Genomic DNA, 26,285 nt, shown 5'->3' on the forward strand with positions numbered 1-26,285 from the left:
TTGTGTCTGGACGAAAAGCAGTGTCTAATTTAAGTATACCTAAAAATGTTTTTTTTTAAATATTTTCTAGTACATTTTGAATGAGCGTCTGAGTGTCAGTAGTCCCTACAAGATAACCTCCACACGCATGATTTTATACTGCTTCTCTATAAATGAAATCATTACAGCGCCTTCAAAGACAATAAAACAATAAGCAAAAGTATTACCAGTAGTATATGTAATCACTCAAATACTTGAAGACGTTTTTTTTTTTCTTCTCAAAAGCAACTTATTTTCTTTGATGATAAACTGATCGATGTTTTTTTTTGTTTCTTTTTTGCCTTCATAACACAATCGTTCGTGTGCGTATACATATATATTCCTTTATTCGGTCAACACTTAGTGATGGCACTAAACACACCATGCATAATAGCACTATTTTCAACCTATTGTTTTTTCTATCCAAGGTTCCCTTCTACCTTTGCGTAAATGTCTAACTTCGTTCTTGGTTCATCGCCTGGGTTAATGTGGTTTAGAGTGCATCTTTCTGGGGGCTTACATGAGGCGACGCTGCAAACCTTTCTTCTATTTATAGTATACGTCGCCTAATACACCTCCGTCCAATTTGTTCTAAACTCTTGCTAAAGCTTGGAGAGCGAACTGATGAATATTTATTTCACTCTCAAAAACACCTGTGAGCCTATACGATGCACTGAAAGCACAAGCCACCTTTTACTCAGTCAACCACCGAGAAGAGCGATCGATACCCTAATTCACTCACAAAAGGCACGGACACTTGTTTTCCACTGAAACTGCGTATCCATCGGTGCGCCATATGCCCCTCGCTTTTTTTTACTCGGTTAATCCGATAGCAGAGTGACGAATCATAACTTTCGAGGTTTCCGAATGACAGAATATAGAGAAAGAATCTTCTAGGAGATATTACTCCGGCTTGACATGCTTCAGTTACTGCTGTAGCAACTGAAAGCTTACAAAAGCTAGGTAAGTCCCGAGTACTTGATCCTCTCTCCACAGCCAATGAGGTTGCAGCTTCACGCGATAGAAAAAACGCCAAATAACTAATCAGGAAGCGAGAAGCGTGATCAATATATGCCTCGCTTTGTGCTTCTTTAACTCCCAGTGACTATATACGTCAATATTCGTCTGTTACCGCGTCTCCAAGACAACTTCGCAAATTGTCAATTAGACATCTTCTTCATCTCGGCTTTTTCATTACACTCCCATGAAGACGTAAACAAACTTCATCCCACCACATGTCGGAGTCGCTTTTAGTTTTTGCTTGTAAGCAAGAAGGCTCGAAACGACGACAGCAGTCGTTAGGGGATTAAGACTGTCTGCGCGTCGCTCCACATGCTCTCCCTATTAAGAAGGTGCGATAGCTGGACAGCCTATATACGACGAGGTCGGTGCAGCAGAGCGTGGCTACGCGTAAACACGGCACTCTTGAGCCTGATAAATGACGACGCCATGAACACCTAGGTGTTCTGGGGGCGGCTGCTTTAAGACGCTCGGCGGCTGAGCTCAAACAGCAACCCATCATTGATCTATATACAGGGCGGCTGTCGCGCGTGGTGTTCTGGAAGGAATCGACTTCTACTTTCCGAAACCCCAGTGTCACACAAACATCGTCTGCAATATTTTTTTTTGTTTGTGAGTTGAAAGACCGCGCCAAACTTTGATCCTGAAAAATGCGCCTGCATAAACTAGCTAGACGAAGCAGTGATCCCGTATACAAAGCCGTAAGGCGGCTGTAGATGCCGGTCGCTGCACCTACAAGAAAAAGAAACGTTCGTCTGGGCAGAGATTTCGAACGTCTTACGGTGTTTTTTTTTTTTTCGTCATAGATGGGCCAAACCAGTCTACGCCACGCTAGTTTTGCCCAAATGCGTTCAATAAAATGTCTGCTTGAGAGTTTTTCTTTTTTTGTATATACTATTGCTGTCACGCGTGTGTATGGTTCATATAATAGCAAGATCAAACTGTAAGACATATGGTAAATAAATGATTGAATATTTATGTTTGTTTACTGGCAGAAGGGGAAAGACGCCGACTTGGGAACTGCGACTGTACAATCATTGGGCCAGGTCACCTGTCACCGGTCTCATTCGAAGCTGATTAAAAACGAGCAGACGACTGGTACTCTCAGGGTGTCACCAGGCAGTGTACTTGTAGGAACTTTTGAAACTGTACAATGATACTAAAGTTCAAATTCACTACTTCGCAACATTGCAAAGCGAAAAAAGAAAACAAAATAGGCAAATGCCTAGTGCGCTCCAAGCAGACGTTAATCGTATAAACATATACCATTAAATATTGTTTTTAAATCAGATAATCAATCAAATTAACGTAATATGCAAAACTACACTCGCTTTTCAAGAGACAATAGACAAGTTAAAAACTGAGATCGTTACCTCTGTTTATTACTCGGAAGAGAGAGGTAGCATTAATGTTTCGTCATGTAAACACCAAGAACTACTAGATAAGCAGTTGCACCTTGGGTTCAGGGGTCCTTCTGCTCGTTTGCTTGGAAATCTTTTGTGTGCACGTTTTCAAGTAGTGTCTGTTGGAAAAGGTCATTGTACAAAGGTCACACTTAGCTCTAAAGTCCCACAAGGTTCCTTTTTATCCCCTTTATTTACTGTATGTGTTAATGACCTTGCTCCAAGGGTTACGTGTAACGTATTGCAATCTGCAGATGACACTCTGTTTTTTCTTGTCATACTTATATCGAACATGCTATCCTAGACCTGCAGAAAAAATGCCAAACCCTCTGATTAATTGATTAAAAATAATGAAATAAGGGTAAACGCTTCTAAACCAAAGCTTGTATGTTTCCGCAGCACATGAAAGAAAAAAATCTAATTGTTTTTATTTTTGCACAACTCCAATTGCGTATCATGCTGTTGCAACGCTGTTCAATATGTCTCCTGTCAAGTATCTAGGAATATATACTTTAATTTTGACCTGTCTTTGACTACGCACCTCTCTTTTATGTCGAAACGACTAAGTGTATCTTGTCGGCTCTATAACCTAAAAGTGTTCCTCCCGTTTGCAAGTAGAAAAATGCTGATGCTTCATTTGGCGCGTAGTGTTCTTAGGTATGGTGTCACTTTATTTTTTAACCGCTCTGAACAATGACACGCCAGAATAAATAGCATTCTGAGGGGTATGTTAAAAAGCGTCGCTTATGGTTCAACACCTTCCTCAAGTGATAACTTATTTAGTTTACTCAAATTGCCTCGTGTCTATTCGTTTTTTTTTTTTATTCAGACGGTCGTTTGTATTTATTTCTTTATTTACAAAAAAAGAAAAAAAAAAAACCTGCTTCGCCGTGAGGCATTATTGCAGGGGGTGGGTTTGATACACACAATTTTGTTTTTTGAACACAAATAATACAAAAAAAAACAAAAAACACACTTTCTATGGATCAATAATGAAATTAAATAAAAACATACTGTCTATAAAAACACTACACAATTGAAAATTCAAAAAACCAAATTTGCCGCAAGCACTTTTGGTACAGTGAATTGAAAACTGAGAGGGTGGCTGTAAGTACATTTAGGAACACCACTCAATATGAAATTTCTCGCTTCTATACTCACTATGAGGAAAGCATTAGGTCATTTTACGTACCGAAGATTTTTAATAAACTATCAGATAAATTATTTCTTAATACTTCTAAACATGGGCTCAAAAAGAGCATGAAAAAGTTACTTCATGATACCACTAAGTGATAGATCTACAGTTGACATTTCGTGAGTTACGTTGCGACATGGCGTTTCTGCAGGGAATGAGCTGTACTGCCAGGTCATGCCACACAAGCCTGCCTTGGCTTAGGCAGAACTGTATATGTATTTGTTTATTCCTATACATGAAAGTTTATTAATAATATTATTATTATTATTATTACAGTCAATTGTCGTTAATTTGTACTCGAGGGGGACCAAAAATTTGTTTGAATAAAGCAATATTTGATTTACTGGGAGATTCCTTCATTAGAGACACATAGGATGGCACCTGCTTGAATTATCCGGAAGTTTGAATTAAGAGAGTTTGAAATAACGAGATTCGACTGTATGATTATTAATATTATTATTGTTATTATTATTATTATTATTAATTTTATTACTATTAATTTTATTATTATGAACTTTTGGAAACACGGCTGGTTTAGTTCCAGATTTTAGCAATACGTTGCGTATCGACCTTCAAGCATTTTCAAATCAATAGTTTCGCGCGTCGATCGAAATCTCACTTTTCTTTATCATTCCTCCCCTCACCGTTCTGCTACAATCCGCCGGTGACCTTTCCTTCTCGCGTCCTCCGTCTGCTACTGCCGCCGCGTGCTGCGTCATGTGCAAGAAACGTTTAAAACGATAAAAAGAAAAAAAAAAGTCCGCTTATTTCGGACAATAGGAGCTAACATCGTAGAACAAAAAGAAAGGATGGAGAAGACCTGAAAAAGATCCAATCTTCGCTGAGACACCAGATTCATTCTAGAGGACTATTTCGCAGTTGTGTCTAACCATGTTAGGAAGATACTGAAAGAAAAATAAAAGCGTTGAAAATCAATCGCTAAGAGAATTCAGTCGTAGGATTAAGCTTTTCCGGCACGTCTTTTCCTGGCACGATGGTTTACCCAATTCTCACCGTTCCTCCTCCTTCATTGTCTCTCCCCAAGCTGACTCCTCTGCGTTTATTCCGCGTGCTCTAAAGCGAAAACAGAAATGAATATTGAGGGGCATAATGAATTCAGCGTACCAAATAATGCAGGTGAGTAAGAATAAAATAATAATTTATGAGAGTTAGAACCAGCCTAGCTTATATTCGATGGTTGAAAATTCTGTTGCCCTAATTTTTTTTGTTCTCATTCTTCAAGGTTCTTGTTCGTCTGATCATTATTCTATCATAGCCAACTTGGTTATTTCTCCGAGCCCTTTAATTCACCTCTTGAACCCTTTACCGGGGTTCAGTAATAGTACTGGCCTTCATCCCGTGCTTCGGGTATGCTACACTTAGTGGTTTAATTAACTTAAACGTCGAGTTTTTCGTAGCTATTGCTGAATGTTGAGATTGTTCCTTTAATTATTTAGCAATTGAATATCAGCGGAAAGAACATAGTGGGGCAGGCTTCTTGGTACCAGATACAGGTGCCTTGGTTTTTTTACCAGGCTCTTAACCTAACTCAAACCCTAACCGAAAACCGGACCAAAACCGTTATTTTAACCAGACCGGAATAAAACAGAATTCTAATGGAATGTTTGGTAATTAACTTGAACCAAAAATGAACAACAGACTTATACGGCTGTTTTCGATTGATTGGAAAACGGTTTGGCGAAACGAAAAGCGAGTCAGTTATTCGAATCTTGATTTCTGCTCATAAAATGCTAATAGCGGTGGGCCTCCATGCTTATCACGCGCAATACAGCGATAGCCGATAGCGGAGCAGACCGCATCATCATATTGTTGAGCAGGCCGCAGCGGACAGCAATACGGGCAGGATAGGACAGCGGAGCAGGCTACATATGGATAGAGGACGGGGCCGTAGAGGGTACTGGAGCAGACCGCATCGGCATCGCATATCTGAGTGGGCCACATAGTGGATAGTGGAACGGGCAGCATTGGTTAGCGGAGCAGACACATCGCATGGCTGAAAGGGACGGAGCGGATATCGGAGTGGGCGGCATAAAATAGCCGCAAGGGGGCCACAGCGGACAGTGGAGCGGGCCACATGTGAACAGCGGAGAGTTTCGCAGAGCGGTATTGGAGCGGACCGCATAGGATAGGGGGGGGGGGACAGTAACATCGTCTTAAAAGCTTCGTCGTCCCGTATAAAGAAACACCACGGTGTCTCTCACAAGAATGCCCGGTCGTGTGCGTCATACAGTAACTGCAACGCTGTTTGCAAACTTCGTCGCTCTGTGCGCGATAGCATGATTACGTTTGCCTACGGGAGGTTTGGGCGATAGATCAAAGTGGAGCTTCCAATTTTCTAAGTGAGTATTTTTTTAGATAAGCCGCATTTCTAGGCGACCTATTCCAAAATCTAGGTGAGGGGGTCTCCGGGACAACCTGTAGACCATTCCGCACTCTCCCCCACTTCTCCCCCCCCCCCCCCTACACCCACAAAATACCCCCTTCCTCAGAAAGACCCTTTACCCGCTTCTAAGGGGTCTCCATAATAAAAAGTTTGGAGACCCCTTAGACTAGGAGTCTCCAAAATATTTGGCTGAGGGGCCGGTTTGGGAGTTGGTCGCAATCTGGAGGGCCGGAATATAAATACAACATTATAAACTAAATGACAAAATAAATACTTGTTTTTACGCTAACTTTGTGTGCGGGTCTAACGCGCGTCGCGGCGTCAATACTTTTTTCCTTTTTTTTTTTTTGACACGCGTTTATTTTTGCTTTGATAGCGGGCCTGCTTGAAGCGGACTGCGGGGCAGGGCGTCACGGGAAGAACCTGCGGCCAGACGCGGGCGGGTCGCAATACCTCCGCGGAACGGATCTTACCCGTGGGCCGGGGTTTGGACACCCCTGTCTTAGACCATCCCCATCACTTGTTCTCTCTCCTTCACAGACTCCACTACCTCATCCCCCTTGTCCTAGAACCTATATGCCCTCCCCCGATTTTTTCGGCTGGTCGATGCTCCTTCGGACCCCCCCCCCCCCCCCCTTTAGACCTACATTGAACCCCAGTTCTTATGTAGAACCTCAAGACGCCCCCTCCCCCCCACCCCCTAGACCCGTCGAACGCTACTTTCCACTTTTTACCACCTGCTCGTCCCCGTTAGGCCATCCACCATCCTCCCCCCTCCCGCTTTCCTTGCTATCCCCACCTCCTAGACCTTACGTTCCATCACCTCCTCACCAATTACTTCGCCTCTCCATAAACTTTAGCCAACACGCACCCCTTCCTCTCAACCAACCCCCCTCCCACTCCCATTCCTCTTTCCTCTCTCCCTCCACCTCCCCCTAGACTACATCCCACCCTAATCCTAGCCTTTTCCCGTAAACCAGTGGTTCTCAAATGGTGATCCGCGCGGACCCTTCGGGGTTCGCGAAGGCATTCTAGGGGTCCGCGAAGCCCTGCCTCATCAGTCAAGCCTGGCAATAAAAGTTGTCTTTTTTTTTTTCAGATCGAAAAGGAATTTTTACATTTTCGGGCGAGTTTTCTCGTGTGCATGTCGAAAAGAGAAATCTACTTTACACTAGCCCCTACTTGCATTCATTTATTATATCATTGTTATAATTAACCTATACCTTCCCTCTACCCTCACCACGAACGGGGCCCTCCAACATCTCCGCCGATCCACAAGGGGTCCCGAAAAATTGATGGTTGAGAACCACTGCAGTAAACGATTCACCTACCCTCTTCCCGCTTCCCTGCTACCTACATCACCCCGAATACCCCACTCGCTGTCGGTGGTCCCATAACCACCTCCTACGAACCCCTTCCTTCACATTAGCCGTACACGATCCTATTACCCTCTCCTCACCTCCCCACCCCTTCTTTCATATCCTCTCCGCCTATCTCATGCCTCCCTCCTCTACACCTGCCCTCTCCCTTGGCCCTGGGTACTCTACCCACCCCATGCTTCTCAGCAACCTCAACCTCCCCTAGAACCCTCCCCTTACCGCCCACTCTTCTAGACCCCATCCGCTACGCCCCTCCCCCTCCTCTACAAACCTCGATCCATACTTTCCTCTCCATCAACCTCCACCCACGGTGAGATTTTCCAGTTGGTACTGGCCATTTTCAGATAATATCGAACAACTATGTACGGTAAACATTTTTAATTTGATGAAAAAAAGAATATTTTGCTGCCCCCCCCCCCCCCCCATGCTTAGAAAAATAAAATTAATCCTTATTTAAAAAAAAAAAAATTGTCTTTTGGAAAAAAAAAAAAAAAAAGTGTTCACCCTCTTGGTTACGTGTGCGTTTTGCGTATCGCGCGATGTGGAGTTAAGCGGCTTCTCCCCAAAACATTGTTCTGGCTACAGGTCTAGAAATATTTACTGACAAATTAGGCATAAGAAAGATTGGCAAAAAATCTTAATCACCGAGTATTAGGGTCGTTATTTTGAGAAACAAAATCGCAAATAAGGCACAATGCGCGGTAACGCTCTGGATTAGAGACGTTTGTTTCTCCGTGTCGATAAAAGCTAATGTCTTGAAACTTTGCAAGTGTGTTGGCCTGTATATAGTTCCTCTTTGCATGAAACATTTATTATCTTGGTTAGCGGGAGAGATTTAAAAGAACTGCTCATACTGGGGGGCATTTAACTAAATATGAATTATTTTGAAAATCATTTTTCATTAGAAAAGGTCCTCTTTAATATGCTTTAAACTCTCAGAAATTAACGTTTGTGATATGTACTAACAGAATCTGCAAAAAACATAATGGAATATTTGTGTGCCTTTCGGATTATAAAGTGAGAACTATTGCCAAATTGACGCTAGCGCGGTTGCCATAAATGGGGCGGGCGCATACACGTTCTTCAGGTCAGGAAAAGACAAACTAAAAAAGGTAGACGGTAATTTTGAAGTGAAAATTCCTAATACATTTTCGTACAACCGACCCAAAAATGCCCATGGGCCGGAGCGATCGAGAGGCTCCTTTCCATGCGCCGAGGTGCCCGTTTGAACAGCCGGCTTGTAGAGTCCCCGTCTACGCGACGTAAAGGAAGCAACCGGAGCGACTTTGCGAGCAGATATGCCAACAACCTTGGCGGTAACATGACATAGGAGGTAGGGCGCGGCAGAACCTGAACCTGCACCACTGGTGAGCGCCAATAGATCCGCCGCCGTGAAGGGCCGCACAACGCAAAAACAAAGAAATAAAGATGCTGAAAACGTTTAATGAACCAATATACCAGATCTGGTATCTTTGTGTCCCCTTTGGTTGTTTAAGTGTTAAAAAAGTGTCCAATGTTGATGCAACATTCACGAGCGACGCATAGGCAGACAGGAGGACTTGTTAGGCAAAAAGCTGAACTCAATAATTCTAGCTCTTTCGGAAACATAAAATTGATTACTTGTAATTGATTACAAAACAAGTAGTAGTTGAATTACACCGGACATTATGGCGGAAAATGGAATTGACGCGTTAAAAAGTTACAGTAAAATGTAATTGATTACAAGTCATCAGTTACTTGTAACTCGTTGCGTGCAATTCTGTTCAGCATACATTATACCACTTTGTTGATTTTTTTTTTAAACGAGCAAGGCGTTCATATTATATTTCAAAACAGATAGCTGTTTCATAACTTTTTTTTCTCTATCTGTAGTATTTTTATGTACGGCTTATTATGTTTTGTTTTAAATAATTTTATCCCATTTCTGTCCTCCCGTCCTTTTAAAAGTAGGAGGCCGGGACCTTGTAAAGCCGCACCGTTGCGGCATTTTTCTAGTCTCCAAACACCCATTGTGTGCTATGAAAGTAATATGCAAAGATATTGAATCGAAACTGAATTTCATCAGTTTACCCAATGAAAGAGGGGGGGGGGGGGGGGGGGGCGGGGGCTGCATTTCAATAGCAGGACCGTCCCGTGAAAAAGCAAAAATGCTCTACTTCTTTTGTCAATAATGCTGCCTGGCCGTTGCAGCACGGTACCACCCGCCCTTCACAGTGTTACACTAATTGAAGAAAGACCGATGAATTGTTTTCCTAGTGAGTCGCAAGGCAGTACCCACGAAGTAGTTCCCGAGGAAGCAGAGCTCAACGGACTAAGGTGCTCTGTTGCGTTTGTTTGTTTGCTTGCTCAAGGTTTTTCACCGCGAAAGAACTTTTCTTCGAGACTCGTCGTATATACAGCCTGAAAGCCTCCTGGCTTTCACGACATGCAGCAAGAATTCGAGGAATGGAATCTCCAACCGTCGTCTCAACAAACAGCGGAGGGACGTCGGGTCGTAGGGATACCGGAGAAAGGATTCTGGCGGTCGATAAAAGCGAGCTTGCTTCACGTTGGCGTCTATTTTTCGTACGCTCAACGTTGTTTCGTTGCGGTCTCCAGGAGTGTCAATTTTTTTTTTTATTATTTCGCACCCTACGAGACGACGTTGCACATTCAAAGACGCCCTCCATCGAGTGCATTACTTGTTCGTTCACCGCAGTGCCAATCGTTTGTCTTAATTAAATTAGATCAGAAAATGAGAACGGTGACAAGTTTTGATCCCGAAAGGGGATTCTCTATCAGTCGCAAAAAGGCGTCCATCGTGAACTGCATTACCATGAAATTGCATTACCATTAATGCGCAGCACTGAACGACTCATCATTTTGGCTGAGAATATATTGAAGGAAGTAAAACAAGTGATGACTTGAGTGTTTCGCTTCGTAGTATCCACTGAGTTATGTGGAACTCATTCCATATAAGATATTCTATGGTGTCATAAGTGATAAGACTACGCAATAATTTGGCGACTGACATTTTTATACGCGATTCAGGTAAGTGTAGTTACCAATACGGGTCACGAGCGACCTCCGTATATTGCGGCGATCGACTCTCGAAGGTGCTGTGCAGGAGAGCGCACGCTCCAGATTTCTTGGAGTGTATAATCGCTCTGTTGTTCAAAAGATAGCAACATTAACCGACAAGAACTCCAAAGTGCGAGCCGTAAAGCAAGAATCGTGCTCTTCATAGGAAACATCATGCCTTTGGGAAGCTGCCGATGGATATATAGAAGGTTCTCAGCTGAAAATAAAAATGCAGGAACCATCGAATGAGCCGCAGCAACATCGGGACGCCCTTGACCCATTCCCTGTAGTACTTTTGCCTTGTTTTTTTGTCGTCTGTTTCTCTGAGTCCCGACTGTCTTCTAAGCGTTCGGAGAGGCGAAAGCTCGCCGCTTGTAGCTCTCGGGGCGAGGCCCACTTGTGCTCCTGCTCTGATTTATGTCCTGTCCTTCCTGGCTGGCTAGCCAATTTGAGACAAATGAAGCACCTTCTTCCCCGGGAGCTCGCTTCGCTGCAGCCCCGTAACGCAGAAGAATGCTCTTCCAACCGGGGGGCTTTCTCTTATTCGCTGAGTCCTCTCGCATTTATTTCGTTAGCGTATCTTTCTTCTTGTCGTTTCTGTGTACTATTCTACCTTGGGAAGACCTATATACAGGCGGCGCCACAAGGAGGGCTCACACTTATGCTCACGGACAAATAAACATATACAGGCACAGGCCCGTACGTGATCTGAGAAATAGAATTGCTCTCGGTAATGGGACACTATAAAACAAAGATTGTGTCATGGAGGGTATCCTTAAAGTCCCGTAATACTGTAATGCATGTTTTTTTCCCCCCAAAACGAATAACGTGCTTGACGTCTTAAATTTTGCAAAAGATAAAAAGTGTTATTCCCATTTATTCGGCTTCCTAACGCGACCATCCTCGTCCTATAATTTGCACCGTCACACCAATCGGAGCCACATAGTATATTGTTGCTACGTGTATAGAAAGGCAGTGCATAATGCGGCAAAATCGCTTCACTAGGTTGCGTTCCATTCGTTGCAGCAGAAAAGTCATTTGAAAAGCCTCGCGTACTTTAAGTTGCAACAAAAAAAATGAACGTACGGTAACTTTTTTTTTAATGTACATAACTTTACTGTGGCAATGTGGCAGTCGGTTTATTGACTTAGCATATCGGAGGCAGACTATGCAGCAGTTTTGTTTACCATTTTCGATAATCACTAAAGTGGTCCAGCTTGGAATGCCGCAGACTGTACTTTTTTTAGAGCGCAGCTCTTAAGCGCGAGACACATGCGCGCAAAATCCATCCTATCCGACGTCCGATCCGGCAGTACGACTGCCTGATCCGAAAAATTTGGTCGCTTCAAATGTCCGATCGGCGATCCGGCGTGCGTCCAACGTGCCAGATAGTGCTTTCGCACAGCGGACGGACTGTCAGACACGTCCAGCTAATGATAGTACAGCTAGCGCGAACGCCATGATGACGTACTAGGTCTGGCGACACGAACAATAAAACAGGACTGCGTGGGCGACAAGAAGCCAGACGCGTGGATCCCGCTGATTCATCCAAAAAGATGGCTCCGGCAAAGAATGCACGCGCTAGCGAGAACGAGCTCCTAACTTCGCTCGTGCGAGCTGAACCGTCAATCTGGGACCAGATATCTACGAACGCGGACCTCCGCTGGAGTGCTTGGATCTCCTGGGCGGGGTCGAAGGGATCGTCGTGTCGCATGCAAGGTCGGAAGCGTGAGTCTCAAACTGTCGCGTGCGGCGATTCGGAGCGGCGTTTGGATTGTCGGATCGGACGTCGGATCGGACGATTCTGCCGTCCATGTGTCTCGCGCTTTAGACGCTCGTTCCGTGTATCGCGGTGTAGGCGTTGCCGTCGGCGTAACCGCGCGCGTTGCATTATGGGATGTCACAGACTTATACACCAATTAATTTCTCCGCTAAATTTAGCGAAGAAACTGAGTTGGTGTGTAGCTCTGTGACGTCCCATAACACAACACAGCGCATTCAGTTTTTCCGCTAAATTTAGCGGTAGAACTGACGTCACATGACCTCAACACCAATTCAGTTTCCTCGCTAAATTTAGGGGAGAATAGAATTGGTGTTAAGGTCACGTGACATCAATTCTTCCCGCAAAATCTAGCGGCGAAACTGAATTTGTTCATAGGCTACGTGATAGGAAGTCATATGACGTAATTTTCCCCGCTAAATTTAGAAGGGAAACTGAATTGATGCTGAGGTCACATGGTGTCAATTTTCCTGCTAAATTTAGCGGGGAAACGGGGGAGGAGGGGAGGTTATGGAGGAGGAGCAGGAGCAGGGAAGAGAAGGAGAAGGAGGAGGGCAGGGTACGGAAAACCTTCCCGTCCTCCGTAACTTCCTCTCTTCCCACAGGAAGGGTACGAAAGATTAAAAATTAAAACAGCGCAAGGACACGAACAAGAACAAGAACGTAGACGGACAAGGCGCTGACTTACAACTAAAGTGAAACGTGAAATACCAACTAGCCCAAACATCTACGTTGGTACGAAAGAGAAGGGGAGGGTATGGAAGAGGGGGAGGGGACATTATGGAGGAGGAGAAGGGGAGGAAAGTGTAGGGAGGACCTCCCCTCCTCCTCCTCCTCCATATCCTGCCCTCCTCCTAGGTACCCTCACCTCCTCCTCCTGCGTGCCCTCCCGTCCAGGTGTATCGCAAAATCAAATACCTCAAGAGTTGCGGTTTAATTTCGCAATACAAAGATTTGTTAACGCCTTCCAATTTTTATCTACGCTATCATACGTTATTGAACGTACACCCGCCGGGAATATAAAGGTGAACAGCTTACCTGGTTTCTTGCCTGTTTTACGGCTCCCTAAAGCTATATTAACTCTCAACGTCTCAAATGGTACGTGGCTTGGGGGTCTAAACTTTACGTTCTGGCCCTCCTCTGTAACAGAACTTGTTCCAAAACATGCAGGAGCGTCAAAAACAAGAAGAGGGCTGTTCACCTTCATATCGCTCTCGAGTGTACGCTCAGGAACGTATGATAGGTGTCTAACCTAATAAAAAAAAAAGTAATAAACATCAAGTGCGAAATGTTCATGAGGAATTCATTTATGAAATCAAATTGTCTTTACTTTGGGAACAAAAATATCAGGTTTGGTTTAGTTTTTAACCTTTAGGCGAAACTCTCAAGCATAGTTTCAAGAAGCCAAAAATAGCGACTCTAACCAAAGATTTATTAAACATTAACCCGACGTCTCGGGACCAGTTCGGTCCCTTGTTCAAGGGTGAGTGACGAAAGGAAAAGAACACGCGTCGCTTAGATGCCCATACGATGTAGGGGGCTTTGCTCACGTCACGCAGTCCCGAGACGTAGCTGCTGGGCAGGGAGCCCGAAGAACGATTCATGTTCCCCTTTGTATGTTGGATAAACCAAGACTCAACGAAGAGCCGCTTTCGCCAATTCCTCTCCAAGGCCAGCATGGTGCTTCCCTCCAAGTAGACTGTGTGTCCGTCTGCTTCTGCGTGCTCCGCGAGGGCGCTTGCCTCCACATCTTTCTTCCGGACATCATATTTGTGTCGCGTGAGCCTCTCTGCGAAGTTCTTACTTTCGCTAACGTATGAGGCCGGGCAACCTTTGCATGGTATGCGGTAGACCAAGCCTTGGGCCCTTTCTTTGGGGGCCAATCCTTCGGGAGGGGGAGGCGATGGCCGATCGTCGACACAGGCTTATGAGTCACCGCAATCCCGTAGCGACCGAGGACTCAGGAAAGGGCCTCGCTGGTGCGGCTAATGTAGGGGACACAGGCGCTATCGGAAGGGGGACTGCTGCGCCCTACGGGTGGATGCCTTGATTTCTCGGGTATCCGGTGAATAAACCGTTTAGGGTAGCCGTTCTTGCTGAGATCTGATGTTACAACCTTGATTTCTTCCTGGAGGCTCTTTGTGGAGCAGGTGGCGAATGCGCGCCTGAAGAGTGCAGAGGCACCGACGCTTTATGACATCGGGGAGGTGGGAATCAAATCCCAACCATCTGCCAGTATGGGTTGGCTTCCTTTAAAAAGAGAAGCTTAGCTTACCGCCACTCCTGGTTACCAGTACACCCAGAAAGGAAAGGGAACCTTTGTCTTCGCGTTCGAGCGTGAATGGTAGCGACTCATCCACCAAGTTCAGGTGCTTTAGAAAACGATCCACCTCGCGGTTTTAACGACGCAGAAACAGTCGCCCACGTAACGCAGGAACGTTCTGGGTTTAGGCTCGAAAGTGTCGAGAGCCTTGCGATCGATGGCCTCCATTGTGAGGTTTACAGTGGCACAGATATGGCTGCCCCCGTGGCTTTGCCGGTGGTTCGCTTGTAGTACTCCCCGCTAAATGAGAAGTATGTACTGTTCAGGCAGAGCTCTAGTAGCCGGCAGATCTCGTCAACCGATAGGCGCGTTCTTTCCGGGAGTTTTTCGTCTGCCGAGAAAGCACTTCTTGCAACAGATACCGCCAATGGTACTGGGATGCTGGTGAACAAAGACACCACATCAAAAGAGACGAGGCTCTCGTCGTCACGTAGCTCTAAATCGGAAACAAGCTCTATGAAGTGACTAGAGTTCTTCACGTACGTTGGAGTCTTTCCGGTGAGGGGTGGGAGAAGCCTGTGGATGTAGTTAGAGACGGCGCGCAAAGGTGACGTCGTGAAGTACACAATAGGTCAAAGTGGTACACCGGCCTTTTTTATCTTGGGGAGACCGTACAACGCCGGGATGGTCCCGTTCCTGCCAATGAGCCTCATGTAAAGGCTCCGGAAGTCAGGGTACTTTTGGAAGATGATTGCCAGTGTTTTGTTGAGCGTTTCTTGCACTTTTCTTGTGGGATCTCTTGGCAAGGAAGTGTAGGCACTGCTGCCAAGGAGCTCAAGCAGCTTTTGCTCGTACTTCTTCCTGTCCATGACGACGATGGCGTTTCCCTTGTCTGCCCCCAACACTACAATGGCTTTGTCTTCCTTGAGGCGACGCAAGACCTGGTTTTCCTCTGCCGAAATGTTGAGAAGTTTCCGCTGAACAGTCTGAGATATGACGCCGATTCCTTTCAATCGAGTCTCCTCGCGAGTAGACGCGTCCAACCCACGAAGACCGTCTTCGATGGACGCAACCGGAGGGGGAGCTTGCGAGTGGTTAAGTTAAACCCTCGGCCTCTTGCCAGTACCGATGTCTCTGAAGGGGAGAGCTCTCTCGATGAAAGATTGCACACGAACTTTGTTTCGACTCCGCGGAGGCTGGAAGCTGAGTTGTCCGGCTGAAGTGCAGCCAGCTTCTTTGCATGTACCTGTTGTTTGGTCTGAGAGCACGTGGAAGTGGTGTCCCTGGCCAAAGCATCCAGGGCCTGCAACACCTCAGGTACCCGATGTTCCAGCTGTCGTCGCATGAAGAATAGTTTCAGGTCTTTCCTTTTGACAACGTCGTGGCATTCCTGGATCCAAGCACAAAAAAAACGGTGTTCTGCCTGGTCGATGATGCAATGTCCCTCAACGGTGTGGACCAAACGCTTGAGGCGGAGGCTGTTGGGCATAAAGCCAAGGTATTTGCACTTCTTCTTGAACGTAAGATGAGACTTGAAGGTGGTGACCGAAGACGTAAGATGTACATACCGCTTTGCAAGCTGGCACCTGTCTGGACCGTAGTCATCGAAAATCGACTTGAAGGGAAACGGTCGGCAGCCCTCTGCCTGGTTAGGAATAGACATAAAGCGAAAAATAGGGACTCTAACCAAACAATTAATCAACATTTCCCCGACGTTTCGGGACTGTATGATATCAGATCAAGGCGGACAAGCTATCTGTATTCTCCATTGCCACGTGCCTTTTCCTTGCCCTCTACCACACTAACCCCTTTCCACCTTTGGCTATATAAGTAACAATACGGAATGAACTAGGGCAGTGTTATCCTGACACCCGAGTTGTCTATTCTTACCAGCCCACACAAGAACGATACATGGTGTCAGAAGTGGGATGAGCATACCAGCCGGAAAGAAAGGCTTCTGGGTGAACCGTACGTGAAGGTCGACGGCATGGAGCACCTAAGGCTGCCTGAACCATTACAACTGACAGCTGATGGAGGAAGAAACTGGAAACTGTTTCGTCAGAGGTTCGACCTTTTTCTTCAAGCCACAGCAAGCACCGACAAGCCGAGATCGGAGGCGGAAAAGACAGCGCTGCTGCTCAGCGTGGCGGGAGAGGAAGCCTTGGACGTGTTCAACAACTTCGTGTTCACCGAGGAAGAAAACAAAGAAGACTGCGCCGCCGTGACTGCCAAATTCGAAGAATACTGCGTGGAGCAACAAAACGAAATTCACGAAAGATACGTCTTCAGCTCCCGCCTGCAGGGCGAGGCGGAACCGTTCGAGCAGTTTCTACGTACCTTGAAGAGACAAGCGCAGCACTGCAACTTTGGGACCATGGCAGAGGAGATCGTACGCGACCAAGTGGTGTTTGGAACCAACTTGCCGAAGCTTCGAGAGAAGATGCTCAGGGACAAACACCTGACCTTGGAAAAGGTCGCCACCTTATGCAAGGCGGCAGAAACATCAGCTCGTCAAAATGAAGTCGGGCGTAAGACAAGCGCAGAACTCGACGTTAACGCTATGAAGACGAGCAAGAACGCTCCGACAAGCCCCGGGCGCAACCCGAACTGTACGCGCTGCAATCGAAGACATGCCTTGCGACACTGCCCGGCATACGGAAAGACCTGCTACTCGTGCAATGGGCGGAACCACTTCGCATCTTGTTGCCCGCAGAAAGACGCAGTTTACGAGGTACAGCATGAAAACGACAACTTCGAGGTGCTGGATGTCGCAGTCGGCAGCGCCAACAAAAAACGCGACTGGCTGGTGGACGCGTGTCTTCAAGGCGAACACCTAAGTTTCAAAGTTGACACAGGGTCACAAGCTAACGTGTTACCACTATCGGTGTTCCGCAAGTTCAAGACCGTGACGCTGAAACCCAGCGGCGCTGTTCTGAGATCCTACGGTGGCAACGTCATCAAGCACGTCGGTACATTTTTATCGCCCGTGACGGTAGGCGACCGCCAGATGTGCGCCGAATTTTTCGTGGTAAAGAACGGCCACAGCGCTATCTTGGGCTTGGCAGCTAGCGAGAAGCTAGGCATCGTAAATCGCGCTGTTGAAGGCGTGTCGACGAGCAGCACCGAAGCAGTCGTCGAGGAATTGCCGCAGCTTTTCCACGGAACCGGGCGTACCCCGAAGGAATACAAGATGGTGCTACGCAAGGACGCCGTGCCAATCGTTCAGCCAGCTCGAAGGGTTCCCCTGTCGCTGCGAGAGCCTCTTCGTGCAGAACTGGACCGAATGGAACGCGAAGGTATCATTCAGAAGGTCAGTAGCCCGATGGACTGGGTAAGCCCGCTAGTCATTGTACTAAAAAAAGACAGCAAGTTGCGGGTATGCATGGATCCCAGAAGGATTAACGAAAACCTGAAAAGAGAACACTACCAAATGCCTCATAGAGAAGATATTGAAGCGTGCTGGGCAGGCGCGAAGTTTTTCTCGCGTCTAAACGTAAACGCAGAGTTTCACCAGATCCCACTGGACGAGCAATCATCCAAGATATGCACGTTTGCCACGCCGTTCGGCCGTTATCGCTTTCTACGCCTTCCATTCGGCATAGCGTCAGCTAGTGAAGTGTTTCAAAAAGCCCTCAACGAAGTGTTCGAGGGCCTTCCTGGCATACGTGTATTCGTGGACGATGTGCTGATCTGGGGTGCGACTAGGGCGGAGCACGACCAGAGGCTGCACGATGCACTAAAGGCAGCTGAAGCAGCGGGCCTAACTTTTAATGCATCCAAGTGCCAATTCGGGGTTCAAGAAATTTTGTTCCTGGGCGACATCATTATCCACAAAGGCATTAGCCCCAATCCCGCATATGTGGGCGGTCTTCTCAAAATGCAAAGCCCCACGACAAATTGCCAGTACAAATGTTGCTCGGGGTTGTTAACCACTTTAGCAAGTATCTACCGTTACTTTCCCAAAGCACTTCGACTCTGCGCTCCCTGATCAAACAAGACGTCATTTTTAAATGGACACCTAATCATTAAAACGAATGGCAAGCCATATGTTAGGAGCTAAGCGAGGCGCCGCTGCTTTCTATTTTTGACCGAGGTTTGGAGACGAAGATAACTTCAGACGCATCTCAAAGTGGCATTGGCTCCGCGCTCCTACAACGTCACGGGGACTGCTGGAAACCGGTCGCTTACGCGTCGAGAGCGCTGAATGAATCGGAACAGAGATATTCGCAAATTGGAAAAGAGGCTTTGGCGTTGGTTTTCGGTTGCGAAAAGTTCAACCATTTTGTGTATGGTCGCCCACTCATACTCGAGAGCGACCACAGCCCGCTGATAAACATATCAAGGAAAGGCATAGCCGATATGCCGCCGAGAGTGCAACGTTTTTTCCTACGATTGCTCAAATACGATTACACGTTAATATTTGTTCCTGGCAAGCAGATGGCCCTGGCTGATATGCTTTCTCGGTCTCCTGCTCCTGGGAACAAGGGGGCCGCAGACACGGGCAGCGTCGAAATCCACGCCGTCACAGTCGTATCAGCACTCGTAAATGAAAAAAACGGCTGCGAAACTTGCACACGAAACCGCTACTGATCCGTATCTTAACGTAGTACTAGGAAAGCTCGGGAGAAGAGACGAAGTGGAAGGGGCGCTGAAATCAGTTGCCGCCGAACTTTCAGTAGTAGACGGCATACTTTTGAAAGGAACGAAAGTAGTAATTCCCACGAGCATGCGCAGAGAGATGTTAAAGAGGATTTACGGAGGCCATCTTGGCACGGTAAAGTGCAAAGCTGGGGCTAGGCTATTGGTCCACTGGCCGAACATAAACTTTGACGTCGAGTCGTTGATCCAAAACTGTCCGACCTGCAGAACATATGCCTATAAGCAACCCATCAGAGCCTCTGATTTTACAACCAACGCCTACTCAACCATGGTACCGTGTCGGTGTCGATCTCTTTCAGTAGTCCGAAAGACACTATCTGTGTGTTTACGATTCGATGTCCAATTTCCCAGAGGTGGAGCTGCTACCCGACACAACAGCCAACTCGGTTATTGATAGACTGGTTGCTATATTTTCGAGATACGGCATCACAAAGGAGGTATGCTCAGATAACGGCCCACAGTTTAGCATCCACGAGTTCGCGCTGTTTGCAAAGCATTACGATTTCAAACATGTGAAATCCAGCCCGCAATACCCCCAATCTAACGGGCTTGCGGAAAAGGGTGTACAAATAATCAAACGCATCCTAAAGAAAACGAAAGCAGTAAACGAATGCTCTTGGCTTGCCATATTAAATTACAGGGCATGTCCTGTCGAAGATGGTCGGTCTCCAGGCGAGCTGCTGCAAGGAAGGCGGCTGCGCACACCCGTGCCGGACTTCGATCCCCTTCCTGCGATACGGGTCAAGAAACACCGAGAGACAGGCCACAACTAGCGGGTGCTGCCCCGCCTTAAAAATGACAACGTGGTACGCCTGAATGGAGCGTCATGGTCGCGGAAAGCTAAGGTGGTTGGATCAGCCAGGCCGCGGTCCTTTTACGTGCGTACGGAGAATAATACCGTTCTTCGGCGCAACCGTCGACACCTTTTAGCGACGAAGGAAAAATGCGGGGTCGACTTGTCAGACGACGAATATTCGGACGACGACCGGGCCTCGTCACACGGAATGACATCCACAGCTTCAACCACCACGACGGCTCAACAAACGGCAACTCAGCAGCCAACGGTTCAGCCACCGCGAAGGACAACACGACAGAAGCGGCCTCCGGAGCGATTGGGTTATGACCAGCGCTTCCAGCAAACGAGCCAGAGGTGTTGAGCTCAGCGGTGAATGACCGTTGGGAAGGAGGATGTATCGTATCAGATCAAGGCGGACAAGCTATCTGTATGCTCCATTGCCACGTGCCCTCCAATACACTAACCCCTTTCCACCTTTGGCTATATAAGTAACAACACAGAATAAACTAGGGCATTGTTATCCTGACACCCGAGTTGTCTATTCTTACCAGCCCGCACAAGAACGATACAGGGACCAGTTCGGTCCCTTGTCCACGGACGTGAGTGACGAAAAGAAAAGAAAACGCGTCGCTTCGATGCCAATACGGATGTAGGGGGCTTTGCTCACGTCACACAGTCCCGAGACGTAGCTGCTGGGCAGGGAGCCCGAAGAACGATTCATGTTCCCCTTTGTATGTTGGATAAACCAAGACTCAACGAAGAGCCGCTTTCGCCAATTCCTCTCCAAGGCCAGCATGGTCCTTCCCTCGAAGTTGACTGTGTGGCCGCCGGCCGGCTGCTTCTGCGTGCTCCGCAAAGGAGCTTGCCTCCACATCCTTCTTCTGGACATTATATTTGCGCCGCGTGAGCCTCTGTGTGACTGCACAGAAACAGGGAATTATTTTGTAATAGGCTATCGACGAGAAATAATTAATGAACTAAAATTATGGGCTGAAATTAAACGGAATAATAAGGAAATTCTTATGAACTTTTTTGTCAAATAAATCACACAAGTGCTCTTGTGCATTAATTTAAATCTGATAAAGCCTTTGTCTGCGACCAGTAGATCTTATATTGGTTTTCAAATCTTAGAAGTACATTTTTTCTTTGCTTAGGTACAATAACACATGCAGGCATCTTTTCACTGTTATAATTTAAAAAAAAATTAAAAATGCGTCAGCATGACTTTTTAGAAACGTCGCACTCGTCCCGCTTTAAGGAATCGCTAACGTTGATCCCCTTCATTTTTCTGTTTGGTTTTCTCTTTTCCTTTATCTATTTTTCGCTGCCTTCTTTGGCCTCATTACAGGATTAGTGTTAGCGATTCTCAAAGGGGGACATGTGTGTGGCGTTTCCCAAGGGTTATGCTAACACATTCCCTAAGGATCCACCAATGGGACTTCCTGTAATTCATTTTCAGCCCTTTTCTGTACTCTGCCAGTGAGCGTTCGTCGACGCCCTTGGATACGGTCATCTATATCACTCGTGGAAAGAACCACATTCATACCCCTCGTGGAAGGAACCGCATCCATATCGCCCGCAAATTGAACCGCACCCATCGTTTTAACAACACACACACATCGTAACCCACGAACCGCTACTACGAAACCCCAGAGCTAAATTTAGAGGAGAAAATGACGTCACATGACGTCGTCTCACGTCACCTATGAACAAATTCAGTTTCTCCGCTAGATTTAGCGGGAAAATTGACGTCACGTGACCTCAACACCAATTCAATTTCCCGCTAAATGTAGCGGGAAACAGGATTGGTGTTGAGGTCATGTGACGTCAGTTTTGCCGTTAATTAAGCGGGGTTACGCCGACGGCGACGCCGCTATACGCGGAAACGGGCGCCTAAGAGCAGCGGTTTAAAATACATCATATTTGTGCCCCTTTCTTAGTAAAAACACACGCGGCTCTTTCGGGCGCCTCTAATTCAAAGGAGCCGAAGAAGCTTTATTCCGAGTTTCTCATTCCTTTAGCAAAGTGAGCATTAAATGGAAGAAAAGGCTCGCTACTGAGAGGATTTAAGTCTGCTCTATGATAAAAAACAAAAACAAAATACCTTCGCAGAAAGTTTGTTTTTCACGATCAATTTTGTTTGCCTAAATCGTTCGTTTTTGGTGTGGTGTGTTTATCGCGTCACAAATGTGTTTGCGCCTTTGAGCTTCTGCAATACTTCGGATTTCTATCGCGTGTCTAATGCGTACCTCGCTTCAAAACTAGAATATTCATTTTGCGCGCTACTCATGCAAGCCACATTTATTTTGTACATTTCTATACTCTCATAATTTTCAGAGTGAGCTGTGATCAAGGATGCACTCCCACTTCAAAGACGCAGTTTGTGATTCAGCTTTACTTCGTATCACGGAGACAGCCAACCGCAGCGAAGCTATTTTCATCGCAATCTTTTACTAAAAAATCAGTCTTGAAAGGCTTTTTGATATCCCAAGAATTCTTTCAGCTCGCGAAGAACGATTTTGCCTGAAACACTATCGCACCCTGGCGCACCAGGGAGGCAACTGGGAGATGAAGAACTATTGTGCATAAAAAAGAAACTTAAAAGAACCTCTCATAGGTTTCTCGACAACAACCCTCTTAGGGTGGTTAAAATAACTTTTTAGGATGCAAATGATGAACAGACTAAATAATCGCTATAAGTTCTTTTGTTTTATTTATTTTTTGTTTTTACAGTGAGATTTCTGTAGTATGTTTGCCGTGATTGGCTGTGTCTGTGTTCTGTAGCAAACTGAACTGGTATACTTTTTAGTGTGCTTAACACTGATTATATGTATTTAAATGGTTGCAACTAATCGAAAAGATAATAAGCGTAGCGCCACAAACATTATATAGGGACTGACTTAAAAAAAAAGACAAATAATTGGTGCTTCCAGTGCACCGAAGAAAAGTATAGCAAATATATAGGACTATTTAGAGTGAATCTGGGGAACAACATTGTTTGCGTCCGTAAAGAAGCCGTCTGGCAATGCTACCGCAACTTTCCTTACTATTGATTCGATTCAAACAAAGAGAAAAAAGAGAAAACTAAATAGTACTAAAGACAGAATGTCATCTTCCACTCGCACATTGCAGTTCGGCTTTTTTTCCTTCGAGGAAGAGACTTCTGTGACGATAGGGCGAATTTAACCAAACTTACCGCCTCCTCACTTGCACGTTGAATGCTGCGCTGAAATTTCAGGAACCTCGTGACATGTTATGGTACAGTCTTGTGCATTGCATTCTTTCAAAGTGCCTTGCATCTGTACTGCTTTGCTATGCACCAGTTCGACATACACTTAGTTCTCCTTTGATCAATTCACACAATTAGAAATTCATTATTTTATTTTCCGATAGCCACGCAGCCTAAAGGAAAAAAGTTGTGGACGCCTTTTTGGCGCTGAGACTGCATGACCAAGGAAGCAAGTGACCAATCTTCTTATTGATCGAAACAACTACAGAATGACCGATGACTGGCGTTTCGTTTGCATCAGGGTGAAGTGCCCACGCAGGAGCTTTAAAGGTTGTTTATATGGTTGGACCAGGAGTGAAAAAAATCGGGAAAGTCAGTCGAACTGCGACGCAAGCACGAGCAACAAGGCCGAAAAGAAGAATTAAAGTTTATTACTAACTTGATATAATCCGAACAGCGCGCCTTATGTGATCCCCTAGAATGCAGAGTGAAGGCGAAACAATGACGGTATCCACTCGGAGATGACACTTCATGTCCACTACTCGAAACAACGTCGGCGCCGCAGAGTCACGTTGAGTTTTCTATCACAATCCGGGTATCACTCATCGGAGGCTTGTCCGCGTTCAGTGTCCTTGATGCTGTGAAACCAGCGTCCACACTCTCACCAATTCAATGCCACATAAGTCACTGCTATGCACACGGAATGATGTCGATGGCAGCTCACTCTTCGGCGAAAGGGAAGCTCTCTCGGGCGGCATCGGCCAATTCCATCACTATGCTTCGTTTCACCCTTAGGTCCGGACGCGTCCTATTTTGCGAGCTGATGGAACTCATCGAACGGCGTGAAAAGCGTAAGCCACTGGGCTTTCTCTGCACATGATTGGTTCAGCGATGATAGAGCACGCACCGAAACATAACAAAGAGCATGTTGGTACGCTTTTGACACCGTTTGCTTGGTATTAAGATATCATATCGCCAGCTGCATCCGGACGTAAGGGCAAATGAAGTGGAAGCCAGGCACAAAACAGAACGAAAGTAAAAACTTCCTTTGATCAACTTGACAGAACCGCTTTCCGATGCTGGAAACTATCCTTCATGTTTGGCAGGCTTATTTGGACGGGATAAACAATGGGATAAACAATGGGGTACGCTCAGTGTAGTAGAAAGTAAGGGATTGCGAGAGGGTGGGCGGGAGCGTTACGCGCATGGAGAGCTTAGGGTGTGAAGGGGTTACATATACAAAACTGCAGTGACTCTTCGGTGTCTGCTTGTAACATGCGTTTGCTCGATAATATCGTGGCAGCCAGCACACCACAAACGAGGGTAGAGGGAGGGGGAGGGGCGCTTTGCTGTGATGCTTGGAAGTTTTTATGCTCAGCGAGTATGCGAAAGATTATCGTCATGCGAATTTGTTTTTTTTACTTTTTCTAATATATGCTCGACGGGAGGCTCGACACTCGACAACGGAATCTCACAAATTCATGCAACGAGTCGTGCGTACAAATTGACGGTAGCGACTTTACTTTTTTTCGCACACCGGCAGCACCGCACCTTCTTTTACATCCAGTCTTCTCTGAGCTTAATAAAGTTTTATCTCTCTTTCTCTCTCCCTCTCTCTTACCAGAACTTTGATTTGATCACAACATTCTCCCTTTTCGAAACACTCTAGCCGTTAGCAGCACTCTAATGACTGCACATTGCAAAAAAATTCGCGTGTGAGTGTAAGTTTATATGTCATGAATTACCGTTGTACCAGAGCCATACTGGCACCTTCGTGATACTTCAGATTCCAATAACCGAACATCTTCACGAGCTTTTATCATCAGACTTAGAACTGCATTTGTAGAGAATCGTGCCTCTGATTTTTAAGGCTACGTTGTTTTCAGACTATTTTTTTATCTACTTGCTTTAAAAAGTGAATGACAGTTACAATATTTCTCGGTTGTGAGACAACCTAAATAAAATCTTTTTACCCCGCTAAATCGGGTAAACTGGCGACAGATTACAATTCAAAGAGTAACTATGATACAAACTTAAACTTGCGCCAAATTTACACCAAACTTCGCACAGCTTTACATCAAATTCACGACGCAGTGAAATTCATTTTTATGATAGAGCACGCATTACAATGCTAAATCTTAGGGTTCATCGTTGGTGGTACAAACGTAGATGCGTGCGCGGTATTACACTCTCCGTGCGTACAATGCGTCGCAATATTCTCAATACTCCTCTGATTGGGCTTCCGGTAGTCAGTTGTGCCGACAAAGCACGTTTTGAGCAAAGCATTTTTGTAAGCATCTAAAAGCATTTCAATATGTCTTTAAAAATATCGCCTTATTTGTTGTTAGTATGCCAGAACCATACCCGTGGCAAATATAAAACACCACAAACAAAAACCTCGAGAAAATTATAAAAAAAAGAGGAAGTTTTTGATAAAACTTTTCTCCCAACTCTCACTCCTTCCCTTTCACCAAAAGCGAGCGCCATTTCTGCCTCTCCACGTTCTTCGAGCGGAATGATACAAAGGGAGCCGAGGAACGCCGCTCCACAGGACGAAACTCCGCCTCGGCGTCGTCCTTCTGTGTCGTTGCCCACTCCGGCCAGGGTCCTTCGAGCGAGCAGTTCCAGAGACCGAGGTCTCGACGCTCGCCACGGGCGAGTAAGAAACAAGAACCGGCTTCGTTCACACGATTGTTTGCCGGTACTTGAGCGGCGGCGGAGGCAGGCACTCGGACAAGTCGGGCGACGACGCGGACTCCGGCTGGGGGACGGCAGTGCCGGCCGGAGTCGACGCGGGATCAACCACCAGCTTGACCCTCGTCTGGCCCCCGTTCTTGGGCTGGTACTCTTGCAGCGTCGAGCGGGCCATCGATTTCTGCGGGGTAAAGAGTCGAGTTTCAGGAGGGGGAGCAACTCGAGCCGTGAACGGCGTTTGACCTTTAATGGCGGACGTCTCTTGGGCACATCGGTCGAAAGTGGGCACGCGTTGAGTTGTCGCGCGGCGAGAAGGGAAGCGAGCGGAGAGGCGGAGCTATACCACCGAGTAAACAAAATCTACAATTCCTCTTCCTTCCCCCTT

General features: G+C 46.3%; 1 protein-coding gene and 1 pseudogene across 1 annotated transcript in view; one reads left to right on the top strand and one right to left on the bottom strand.

Moving 5' to 3' along the window:
- LOC121046627 overlaps positions 1-20,338 on the top strand; it is a 33,995-nt pseudogene extending 13,657 nt beyond the window's left edge.
- A 3,275-nt stretch (positions 20,339-23,613) lies between these two features.
- LOC8031304 (neural cell adhesion molecule 1) overlaps positions 23,614-26,285 on the bottom strand; it is a 305,705-nt gene continuing 303,033 nt past the window's right edge. The window contains exon 11 of the mRNA XM_002405008.5: positions 23,614-26,081. Coding sequence (XP_002405052.3) covers positions 25,890-26,081 — 192 coding nt within the window. The 3' untranslated portion in view covers positions 23,614-25,889. The remainder of the gene's footprint in view (positions 26,082-26,285) is intronic.

The sequence above is a fragment of the Ixodes scapularis genome, unplaced genomic scaffold (genome assembly GCF_016920785.2).
Source record: "Ixodes scapularis isolate PalLabHiFi unplaced genomic scaffold, ASM1692078v2 PGA_scaffold0__279_contigs__length_252992795, whole genome shotgun sequence".
NCBI lineage: Eukaryota > Metazoa > Arthropoda > Arachnida > Ixodida > Ixodidae > Ixodes > Ixodes scapularis.